Here is a 12,849-nt window from a genome sequence, read left to right as displayed (position 1 = left end):
GTTCAGAGGTGACATTTAATGACTTTTATATGAATATTTTTTATCCTGCTACATTACCCTAAATAACCCTGTTATCAATTTCAGCCTTAAACTTCTGCATACAAACTTACTCAACGTTGTCAAGCTACTCAGAAGAAAAATACCCTGAAATCAGCCTCTTATAATTGGAAAAAAGAGAAGCAGTGTGGTTGTACTTTTGAAATGGATGACTGGGCTTTTTAATCTGACATATGGACACGAAGCTGTGATGACAGTTTGCTTCACAAGTGTCACTTCTCTTCAAACATGAGCAAAGAAAAGGGAACTGGCACTGATGGAGAGGACAGATAATGTGGTGGCAGCTGGATGAAGTTTACACCCTGTTCTGGTCTGAAGGCAGCAAGGCGTGACTAAGTCCCTGCACTGACATGTGTAGGCGATCCACCTTTACATACACATAGGCATGTACCGCCATATTAATTTAGTGACTAATGCTTGTCAGAATATGTGTAATGCCGAAACTCCCCTGATGCATTCAGCAGAGACAAATTTAGCTGTCAGTGCCCCTAGAGAGTGGAGCTTCCCAAAACTTGATCATTCTACAATTTCCCATCAAAACTTAAGTTCCCATATGTTGATTTTTACAGACACACAGATGTAATTTTACTGTCCAATATGTGGGTGAGGTGAGAGATGAGTGGGAAGAGAGAAACTTCTGATTAAAACAATCTTTGCATATTCTGTCTTTGAGCTGTCTTCCAGTTTAAAATCCTCTCCTCACATTGTTTGGAACAGTAATATGCGTCTAAAATGTTTTTTCAACACACACAAAATTTCAATACCATCCTTAAAATGTCATTTCCCCCTTCTCCCTCTTTAAAAAGCCCACAATCTGAATATGCAAATATTTTTCATTTCAGAAGTTTAACAGCTGAACACAAGATGTCTCCTACTTCACTGTAAAGTCCATTCTCAGTATTTGTGCATTGGAGCCTTAAAAGTTTCCACATCACACTTGTGTAAGTTGAATGTTGGGCCATCATGTCGCAAATCGTGCTTGTGGGCTTGCCACTTAAACTTGGATTTTAAAATGAGAACAGAGAGACTTTCCACTTTTAGCAGATGAATGTGAAAACAGCCTTTCTAAGTACCAAACTGTGCACATGCATCATTCTGCACAGCGAAGCTCAAACATCAAACTGCGTGAACGATTCTGCACACCGAACAAACATCTTGAGTTCTAATTCACCGTGGTGCAGTACCACGCTTCGACCACCAGATGGATACTAGTGTTAGGAAGCTTCAAATCCAATCCCATTCATCTCCTCAGCATCCAGCGGGACACTGATGCCTGAATCTCATGATGAAATCATGAAACATTCCCCTAACAAACACAACTGCCATTTGCCCCCCCCCCCCCCCCCCCCCCCCCCCCCCCCCCATTTTGATTTGGTTTCAGAACATACCAATTTTCAGAGATACTGCAGGGACACATGCACTCATCCTCTTTGCTCCTAATTTAACATTTAACAGCTTTAACTTCATGTCACAGAATTCTAACAATGTTCAGCTACACCTAATATTTAATTTAGACTCACCTCAACATCCATTTATACCCCCCCCCCTCTCCCCCCCCCACACACCTCTGTGCTACAAATTAGAAATAGATATGTATTTTAATAGTCCTATTTCTACTTTTGTACTGTGCGACTAAAAACTTCTGTGCAGAAAAAAACTGTGAGCCGTTTGTAGCTTGCGGGAGTGCTAAATGAATATAATATTCAGGAGTGAGAAACCAACAGAAGGTGCAGAGTGTCATGATCGTCCTTTGAAGCCGTGAAATGCACTCTCAAAAACCACAGCCTACAAGGAGACATGTGACCTTCTAGATAATGGGATTTTTTTTTCTGTAGTCTTGAATTGGCAAGTCTTTTTTTTTTCAGAGACGCAAAACTTCTCTCGACAAGGTGCAGTTTTACAGTAGGTGTGATGAAGAGAAAGAAAAAAAGCATTTGCTTTTATTTTACACATTTACACAAATAACAGGAAAACCAACAGCAGATAGAAAATTCACTCATATATGCTACTTTGTTATGAACATTTGAATGTAGTACTGTATGATATAAACAGTGGTTACAACTAAGAACATTAAGTATAAATGTATGTATGAATAGGAAGTACAATTACTCCTGCATAAACACTTTACAGGCCATCTTTTCAGATGAGTACAGTATGACTAAGAACACTCTGAAACCGTCACACTCCTTTAACGTCTCTCTCTCTCTCTCTGTCTCTCTCTCTCTCTCACACACACACACACACACACACACACAAAAACACACAGACACAAATCAGACAGAGAGAGAGATAGCTGCTACTTCATGCTTTCATTTCTGATACTACTAGCTACTTATATGACTAAATCTGTGTGTGTTTGTGTGTGTGTTGATACAGTGTTATCTGTGTGAACATATGTGTGTATAAGCATGTGCTCGTCTGCATGAATGAAAGCTACTTCAGTTCTAGGCGGTGTTCACCGCGGGCTATATGTGAAGAGAACTCATAGCGGTCCCTGCTGCGGTGGCCGCACACGTTGCACTCGAGCGGGTCGCGGAAGCCGTGGCACCCCATGTGGATGGTGAACATGACATAGTCCAGAAAGATCACCCTGCAGTGGCCGCAGGGGTACACCGCCCCTGGCAACGCTCCGCCCTCTCCGTCCGCCCTCACCACCCTCAAAGCCTCCAGAGGGGACAAAGGGATTGGCTGGGCGTGCGGGTGAGGGACGCCGTTCTGGTGGTTCATCCCCCCCAGCAGGTGCCCTAAGCTGTACATGATGGGCTGGGACATCTGGGAACCGTCAGCGTGGAATGAGTCCATGCCGAGGGGCGGCTGGGCGGCGTGGTGGAGGCCGAGGAGAGGCATGCCCATCTTGTGGCCGTTGGTGAGGCCCATTGGGCTGATATCGTTGCGGCTTAATGGGATGGGGTAGGGCCTGTGGGAGGGGGCCGGGTCGTTGTCTGTGAGCATGGATTGTTGTTGATGGTGGGAGTCAGGCCCCGGGGAGCCCGGATGAGGCTCTTTGACGTCAGTTCGGGCGACCAGCTCCCTGTTAAAGCTCAAGTCCAGGCAGACACCGTTGTCGCCTAGACCAGCAACACGAGAAAAAAAGAGTACTCAAGACTCTGCAGGAGGAGGTATCATATACTACATCTGACAGTGTGACCAGAGAAATACAACAGACAGAAAGCAGCACTTAAAGCAGTTATTGCTTACAGTAATCAGGAATCCTGACAGGACTCAAAGGGGTCGTCACTTTGGTGTTGAGTGGAGGCAGAGAAGAAGAATGTGCAGCTCTGGGGCAATGAAAAGGAAAACCTCAGCAAAGCAACACTGGGAAAGCATCAGGTTCACAGGACAAAAAAAAAGGCTTTAAAGCATCTGGCATCCTCAGCCAGCAGTTGAGCTTGGAGGCACGAGAGGACAGAGGGCTGAGAGGAAGCAGACAGAGAGTCGCAGACGAAGGCCTTTAGTGCAGCTGCACACAGAGTACAGACAGAGAAGCACCTGCTCACGTTTCTCGCCTCCCGCCTGTTCTCTCTCTCTCTCTCTCTCTCTCTCTCTCTCTCTCTCTCTCTCTCTCTCTCTCTCTCTCTGCGGTTGTTGTAGATATTACTTCTCTTTTCCCCCCTGTGGTTGTCATATTGAAAGATCTCACTTCATTCTCAACCTGATAGAGACGTAGGAGTTTTTTTTTAAATTTTTTTTTTTACCAATACACCCTCGTTTTGCGAGCAGCTTGAGGCTTGATTGCGAAACTACAACCCAATGTTAAGTTTGAGAGCCAACTATTGAAAGTGTGTGTGTGTGTGTGTGTATGTGTGTATGTGTGTGTGTGTGTGTAGTACGCCCATAAAGTTTGGGAAATCACTGTACCAAGGCAGCCATTTACTGAAACACATATCTTTTGATCATTTATCACTCAGGCAAATTATCTGAGTTTGAATCTAATCATACAAACTGAGAAGTTTCCAGAGCATGTCACCCTTTATTTTTAAATGTATCCATTTATTCACCTATGTAGGGTTACCATTACCCACCTATGAAACAGTTCTCGGTCAGAATTTAGGACAGTGGAGAGCGCTCTGTGAGGTGTGCAGGTATGAGGCAGGTGCTCTGCCCTCAATTCCTTTTTGGCGAGAGATGGAGGCCCGCAAATACACACACACACATACAAACAAACAAATAGCTCAGCCAGACAAGTTGAAACACTTAAAACATGAATTCTGACATCTAAAGTGGCATAAATGCAGAGCAGAAAGCACAAATGATGCACACATTAAAACAGCTTTCAAGTTTTAGTTTTTCAAAAGACTGTAAATTAAGACAAACGGATAAAACAGCAAGTACAATTTAAAAAAGCATGAAAAGAAATGCAGACATTCTCATTTTTCTTTCAATTGAAACAAACGCTTTAATATTGAAAAATACAACTCTGCTCAAAGTCAGCGTCTCCGCTCAACTCCTACATGTCTGTGTGTGTTATGAGTTCTTACCAGTGAACTTCTGTGGCATTGAACTCTTCCGTTTGGCTACGTTGCTGGCGAGCCTGTCGAGCAGCAGAGCGCGCTCGGTGCCCATCTGAGTCCTAGACGTGTGGCCGTCCTCCGCTTGACGGCGAGAGAGAGAGAGAGAGTGAGTCAAAGGAGTCTGAGAAGAGAGAAATGAAGACTGTCCACCTGTCGTTGCCTTTTGACGTTATAAAGTGAAGTCGAAAAGAAAAAAAAGAAAGAAAAAAAAACACACACATACACACACCCCAGCTGCTCTGAAAAAGTCACACTGGGAGGAACGAGATATTAATTTGAGATCAAAAGCTCCTTTGACCTCACTTCCTGGTGCTTTTTTACTTCACCAGTGCAGGAGAGGAGACCACAGGATGAGGATGTACTTCCTCACCACTACGGCACTATCAGGCTTTAACTTACGACATTTGGTGACCACAGAAACATAGCATTGTCTTTATGTTGCAACTGCGTAACTGTCCTGTCAGTAAAGGCATTTTTTCAGGAGGGGGGGGGGGCAGTTGGTTATAGACATAGAGGTTTCTCTTTGTGTGTATGTGTGTGTGTGTGTGTGTATGAGAGAGAGAGAGAGAGCAGGGCGACCGGGCTGAAACATTTGCCCTACATAACCGGTTCCTGCTTATAGACATGAAAAGCGGTCTTCACAGTGCTGTACCGCCACACCACAGCAGCCATAACCTATTTAGCTCTAATGATGGGGTAACAGCCATAAGCTCATTAATTTAACGAGGCTATAAAACAGGATCTGTAAGCAATAACAGCTCTAGTTGTGTGCCTGCTGTGTATGTACAAATGTGTTTATGTAGACCGTGCAGTGGTCTGATTATATTAGCAGCTAGATGTGCATGTGTGAAGTGTGTCTCTGTGTGTGTGTGTGTGTGTGTGTGTGTGTGTGTGTGTGTTTGCCTGCAACAAATACATGGAGGATGTGTCTGCGAGTGTCCTGTGAAGGCACGCCGGGAGTTTCGATGATATTTTGACGAACCGAGTGTCAAAAGAATGTGGTGGGTGAGACAACTGTTGAGTGTTGCGATGGGTGCTCACCTCTTTCAGCAGCACCTTTGTTCTGGATGAACACATGGCACCTCTCTCGGTGCTCTTCTAGGGAGCTTCGCTGCTTGTAGCTGCGACTGCAGTGGTTGCACTTGAACGGTTTTTCTACTGTGAGTGGGAATTTTCAGTTTAACGCTGGCACACGAAAAAAAACATTCATCTGAACGGTGCAAATGAGCATTATAGTCCTTTTAAAGCAAAGCGGTTTCATACAAAATTGATGATGATGTGCATGTTGAGAGACTTTTGCAGCGTGTGTCTGCAGGTCAAACACGTGAACTGAAAGTCAATCAGTAAGTTTCCAGAGGTGAATGAGTAACATATCATATGTGTAACCGTATGAGGGCACAAGCAGGGTGTTACTGGAAAAGCCATGCAGGCTCAGCACACCTCATGTGTGCAGATCTTAAAAAGAAGTGTGAAAACAACTTGAAGGAGTGCGAAACCAACCATTATGATACTGTACACTGGTGCATACTGTATCAGTGCATATCAACCTCACGTGCAAGTGATTGAGTGTGTGTGTATGTGTGTGTGTGGCTGGTACCAGAATGGGTGCGCAGGTGCCCGCTCAGAGCGTCACGTCTACGGCAGGCGTAGCTGCACATGGGGCATTTGAAAGGCTTCTCCCCAGAGTGCAGTTTGATGTGGCGAAGCAGGTTTCCCTTCTGGGTGAAGGAGGCCCCACACTGACTGCAGTGGAATGGCCTCTCACCTGAGTGACACAAAAACACAGCAGACAGTTTCAACACATCTGCTTCTTAACTCCCTGATCACACAACATTTTGGGTTGAAAGTTCTCTCATTGAATCTGTACTAGCTCTGATAATGACATTTTAAATTTTTTATTTTTTAAAAAATCTTCTTTTTTTGTTGTTCCTCGTATACCAATTGCAGAAAACACTGAATCATTCATCATCATTGAAAAAGGGAACAGGTCCAACATCCACTTTGACTGTCAGAAACCTAGAAACAATGTTGTCGCGACTCAAACCGCACAAGAATATTATGCACTAGACTTCCCATGCTGAAAACACAACCTCATGAGTTCCATCCGAAGGCGGGACATTATGCTTATGTTATACAACCCTACTCATCGGTGACACAAACCTGTAATGACAACTAAACTTACTTTAACAACTAAAATCGTAAAAACCGCAGCTCTCGCTCTCCTCGGTTCATTATGACTGATCTTTGAAAAAAAGAAAAGCCACGATTCAATCACACCGAATCCAGTCATGTATATGCGTTTTGCATAAGAAAAAAGGGGAGTGCTTTGATATCGTAGCTTCTTCTTATTAAAAATGATCAATAGGACACTTCTGGTTTTATTTAGTCACTCTGCTTTGATATCGTAACTTCTTCTTATTAAAAATGATCGATAGGATGCTTCTGGTTTTTTTAGTCACTCTGAAGAAAAATGGAAGGAATGAGACGGCGAGACGTGACACTTGTTAAAGGTCCCACGCTACATTTAAGAGCTTCTTGATGGTGGTTGTAGGTTTGATTTTTTGGTGTCTTTATACAGCAGATGTCGATGTGAATAGAGAATAATCTGACCACAACACAAAACTCATATGTGTACTATACATCAGGTTCAGGTTAGGCATTGTTTTTGTATACTCTAACTCTACTTACACATTTAATTTGTATGATTCAGACCTTGATGAAGCATACAAATAAAGGGAGTTATTGCATAAATTGCACAATTCAGCCCATAATAAAGATTGTAAATGTCCTAAGTGTTGATTAATATGTCACTGTGATCAAATCAGTAAGTATTGCATGTGCTTTGTATATGAATAACAATAGGAGGATATTTCACAACCTCTGCTGCTGTAGCACTGGTTAGGACACATGCGTCATGTCTGATGCAGACTCTCGCGTTCTTAATCGCAGCTCCTCGACTCAATGTTTTGACCTAGTGAATACAAGGCTCTATCTCCTAATGCTATCAACGGTGTGATGATTGCACAACAGTTGTGTTTGAGGTCAGGTGTTCCTGTGCTTACCCGTGTGGCTGCGTTTGTGCACCAGCAGTACGTTGATGCTGACGCAGGACAGGCCACAGATGTCACAGTTGAGCTTGCCTGCTGCCTGGATGCGAGGGGCCACCGCTCCAGAAGCGTAGGCCCCTTCTGCCGCCGCGGCCGCGTGGGCGTCCGTCAGGCCGGCGCCGTCGTAGCGCGAGTAGTCTACAAGGGACAGGTCCTGCGGCTCGTTCAGATTGTCCCCCTCTTCTTCCCCCTCCCCGTCCCTCTCCTCTTCCTCGTCCTCCTCTGTCCTCTCCTCGTCGAATCCTTCCTCCATCCCGTCCTCGCTGCCCCCTTCTGCTTCCTCTTTCGGTACAATCTCTCTTTCTTTTTCGGTCTTGGAGTACTGCTCGTTATCATCCATCTCTTCAGCCTCCGTCTTTATCGTACCTAAGCGGGGAGGAAGCAGGGGATGAGTAAAGATCATATTTGGGGGTGACATTTTGATCTAAACAGACAGACAGTGACTGAATCATGTGACAATAAGGCAAAGATAGAGACACACACACATGGAGTGATATGTAACACATTTACAAAAGCTGATATATCTTCTCACTTCCAACTAAGAACGTGAAACATCGACATCTTCACTTCTACATTTGTATTTATAGTTGTCAGTTTGATATTAGTACAAGCACATCTCCAAAGTGTGGGTAGCTTAATTTGGGCCGATGTATGGTGTGTCACAAAAAGATTCAGAAGATGTGTGCTTGAGATAAGGGGAAGGCATTTCCTCTGAAAACACAGAAACTAGAACCAGGGCAGGAGAGAGACACGCAGCAGACGCCTAACGACGACAACACTAATTCCTCATCTGCTTTTTAACAAGAGATCTCACATCGATTACTTATTGCATGTGTCACAGATGCTGAAAACAGATGAAGTTGCTCCATCGGCCTGCAGCACACGAGAACATGCTCATTTTCCCTGTTTTTTTTTTCTTTTTTCTTTTTTATTGTGTGTCTTTTATATAAACCCTCAACTCAACCTCAAGTCCTACCTTCAAGTCAAGTCAGGTTCCACACCATTCAGGATCTGCCCTCGCTTAAATAAACATATTTCTCATCACCGCAACATGCAGAGTCCCAATGCCTACTTTGCAGGACCTCTAACCTAGCCTATTTGCTAAGTGTCAACCAAACCCTCCTGCACTCAGTTCCATCCAGAAACCACACTGTGGTCTTGGCGGTGACTGGTGATGAGCTGAAGAGCAGCGCCTTGTATTGTGGAAAGCGCTCAGAGGTGCTATGGAAACTTTGCACGCAGAGAGCTCTGAGAGGCCTGATATAGAGTCCAGGGTCTAAGAGCAGTTAACCGCAGGCTACGCATTCAGACGCAGAGCAGGGCTTTAGGAAGTACACCACAGTGGGGCAGATGGGTGGCAGTCAGAAATAAATAGGAGAGCTTTCTGTAACACCATGTTCTTTTCTTTTCTTTTCTTTTTTTTTCAAATGGAGGCCTGAGGTCACGAGGCTGAGTAAAAACATTTCAGAGCTCGAATTATCACGTGTGAAACGAGCTGGTCACAGTTCAAATGCTTAGTCTGAAAGTTACACTGAATTTAAATGAAGCAATGTCATCATATCAGTGATGTTAGCATATAGAATGATGGTGTAAAATGTAGTGTAATTGCCCCAGAGTTACAGTGTCATCTTTTGTTTTTGTACGTACGATGTAGCAGCAGAATTTAAGCAACCGGAATCGAAAGTACATAAAGTTTATCAGGCTTGATCTGTACCTGAGACAGCTGTTAAAGCTGTTTTATTGTCATCGAAAACGTATTTAAAACAAAAGATGATATCTATGACAACAATACAAGCGTGCCTCCACCTGTAAAAAAAAAAAAAAAAAAAGAGAAACAAAAGAGGTGCATGGAATTTAATTTGTGGTGCTCACAGCATTAGAATTGAATTAAAAAGATTCATTTTTGCACATAGGGCAATGTCACATCTCGTTCCCATGTACCTACATATGCGTATTAGTAGTCATTGTACTGGTACACCATTAGTCCAAAAGATTATAGAATACTGTAACTCTGTGGTAATTTCGCTGTACGTTGTGGGCTGTAAAAATGTATGTGTTACCCAAATTATATAACAGGTCATCAGTTGTCGTGTGCCATACATGAGCAGGCCTGGCATTCATCTCATTTCTCTACCTTTACCCAAACTGTGTTGAAAACTGCATTATGCTCTATGCACAACACGCTTACAAAACAAAACAAAAAAAGGCGCCTATGACTACACACTACAACCCAGGACGACCGAAGCACCTGAAACCCTCAATATGGTTTTCCTTACCAGTCAGGTGGAATAAAAACGACTCTTGCTTCAAGCACCTCGGACTTATCGTGTGTCATCGCTCTCTCTCGTAGATAATATTCCACTGCTGTTTGATTTTTCTGTTTGTTGTTTGACTGAAGTCAGAGAATAAAAACCTCCTCTATGTGTTGTGGAAATTGAACACGTTTTTCTATGTGAGGCTATTTAAAACCATTAGCATAAACACATAAATGCATGGTGACAACGCTAATAATAAATACTCTTCTTTCAGTAGATGTGAGTCTCAACATGTGAGTGTTTTGTTGCAGCTGTAGCAGTGTCCTTAACAGTTTTTCTGACTCTATGCATTGTCTATGAACAAAAATAGACTTATGGAAAGATGTCAAAGATAATGAGCATATATATATATATATATGTATTTATATATATGTGTGTGTGTGTGTGTGTGTGTGTGTGTGTGTGTGTGTGTGTGCGTGGGGGTACATTTACGTGGATCCATCACACCTTCAGCACACTGTATTCCATTCTCGCTGAATGAGTTATCCTCCCTCTCTTCTTCCTCTTCCTTTGACTTTGCATCTTCGACATCACGTCCAACGTCTGCAACAGTGACAAGTCGTGCGTGTGTTAATACTTTGTGTTACTTTTTGTTTCTCCCCCCGAGATGCGAGGTAGGAATGATGTATTTTCTAAAAAAACCAAAAAACACTCAAAAACAACTCAAGCAAGAAAACAGCAAGAAGATTTTAAAAGGCTGCTATCAGCTGCAAGCCTGCACCAAATCCCTCCACATGTACGCCTTCAGCTTTTTGAGTACTATACAGTAATGTGCACTCAGGCAGAGTGGTGAGGAGGATGGAGAAATGTGTGAAGCCTGATCACGTACACATTCAAACTATAGAGAAGGAATTCGACACTCACCCATCCCGTCTCCCTCTGAGGGGGCAAATCCATCAGGCTGTTTGTCTGTGTTCATGATGAAATCTAATCTGTGTCGAGGAATTACAACATCTGGTTAATGAGATAATGGAATCTGAAGTCAAAACCAAGTCATGTTAAACTGCTTTTTTTTGTGTTGCCTTTTTCTAAACCTACCTGTGACACAGTGTTTAAGGAGAAGTAAAGAGACCACATTTTAACACTTACTGAAGGTGGGTTTATTGCATACATGTATGTTACCATTAGTCTGACACTTTGAGACTAATATAACTTACTGAATGCCTTTGACCCTATTAAAAGACTCCCCTACTATTTTCTACAAAGCATGTGAAGACACAGAGGCAACACTTGCATCTCGCTGTTCCTGTTGGTTAGACAGCATAAAAAAGAAGTTTATTTAAAAATAAGAGTGGGTACGAGCCTACGGTTGATTGCTCGACCCTGTCACTACATTTAGCCTGATGAGAAAAGAGATGATGTTCACTGCACATGTATTTCCTGCCTAGTCCATACATAGGAGCAAAGTGTAAAAGCGCTTTCCACACCAGCAAGCAGTGAGCGAGACTCCAGCACTTGTGAAACGGCGAATAAAGAAAGTAAATTTTCCCGCCTTGCATCTTCAAAAGCTTCTTTAGAAGTTCTATAATGTATCGTAGTGTAAACTAATACAAAGGTTCAGAAGGGTAAATAATTTCAAATTTATATTCCAAGTGTATCTAAAATCAAATTCAAATAAAATCTATATTTCAATTTAAAGTGAGCATCATTTAAACAGCTGTTATTACTGTTAAATTACATTCGGTGGTAAATAAATACAGCAATAACAACCTTTTTCTGCACGGTTCAAAGTGAAATTGAAAAGCGCATGTCTACATGTTAGAGTGACAGTTAATTCCAAGCTACTTTTTTTGGGGTTTTATTTATATATTTCTTTTGAAAGATAACCGAAAGTTCAAGTCATCCTGAAATAATCTTACCTGCTTGTCTTGCTCAGCTCAGGAGAATCACTCTCACAGTAGGAGATTCCACACACTCCACCACTGGACTTTCTTTGAATATGGAATATAAGCAACGTCACGAATGTTGGAGACATCCCTCAAAGGAACAGGAAATTATTACGAACAAGGTGGAGCAACAAAGACCAATGCATAATTATGCTACAGGCTATCAACATTAGCCATTAAGGTATTAATTGATTTTTTTAAAACCATTTTTAACTTGTGATCAAAAAAGATGTGTTAACTAAACTCAGGCACGTAACGTCTGAAACATTTTATGAGTGAAACAAAGAAGTGACAGTGGGTTCGATATCAGATCAGGATGTCCACATGGTCTCTGACTTGTTGTTCTATTTAAGGAGCTGTTACTCCATCTGGTGGCCGAATAATAAAACTACTTTTCTTTTCTTTATTTTCACTGTATCTGTATCTCCCACAATCATTCAAATAAGTCTGTACAAGATAACTATCTCTCTTTACTACAACCACACGTACAACTTAAACATTAGGTATTCTTTTAAGGGACGTAATAGTAAAAATACATGAATGAAATGAACCTGGCTAAACTACGCATGCTGAACTGCTGAATATTAGATGAAACATTCATTAACGTGCTAACACACACACACACACACACACACACACACATACACACACACATACACACACACACATACACACACACACACACACACATACATACACACACACAAGCACGCACACACACACACACACACACACACACACAGTTATGCTTCGATGACTTCACAGGGACATTGACTCACATTCGTTTCCTGGAGACTCATCCTAACCTTAACATAACCCTAAACTAACCTTAACTTTAAACCAAGTTTTTTATTCTGAAATTAATGATTTACATTAAGGGGACTTGCTTTTTGTCCCCATGAGTGAGGTGAGTCTCCAAACCATGAGGAATACCTGGACCTCACAAACACACGCACACGCACACGCACACACA

At 42.5% G+C, this 12,849-nt stretch overlaps 2 protein-coding genes across 2 annotated transcripts in view; both read right to left on the bottom strand.

Annotated features, from left to right (window-relative positions):
* Positions 1-12,849, bottom strand: part of LOC133992882 (protein AF-17-like) — a 54,524-nt gene that overhangs the window by 20,959 nt on the left and 20,716 nt on the right. The window lies entirely within an intron of this gene.
* Positions 1,955-12,849, bottom strand: part of LOC133992913 (zinc finger protein Aiolos-like) — a 22,875-nt gene continuing 11,980 nt past the window's right edge. The window contains exons 3-10 of the mRNA XM_062431713.1: positions 11,850-11,921; positions 10,855-10,922; positions 10,438-10,533; positions 7,631-8,041; positions 6,166-6,333; positions 5,610-5,726; positions 4,536-4,649; positions 1,955-3,125 (exon numbers count right to left, since the gene is read on the bottom strand). Of these exons, the coding sequence (XP_062287697.1) occupies positions 2,491-3,125; positions 4,536-4,649; positions 5,610-5,726; positions 6,166-6,333; positions 7,631-8,041; positions 10,438-10,533; positions 10,855-10,922; positions 11,850-11,921 (1,681 nt within the window). The 3' untranslated portion in view covers positions 1,955-2,490. The remainder of the gene's footprint in view (positions 3,126-4,535; positions 4,650-5,609; positions 5,727-6,165; positions 6,334-7,630; positions 8,042-10,437; positions 10,534-10,854; positions 10,923-11,849; positions 11,922-12,849) is intronic.

This window comes from Scomber scombrus, chromosome 2, assembly GCF_963691925.1.
Source record: "Scomber scombrus chromosome 2, fScoSco1.1, whole genome shotgun sequence".
NCBI lineage: Eukaryota > Metazoa > Chordata > Actinopteri > Scombriformes > Scombridae > Scomber > Scomber scombrus.
Note: the sequence above shows the minus strand (reverse complement) of the source record. Positions and strands in the feature narration are given on the sequence as shown.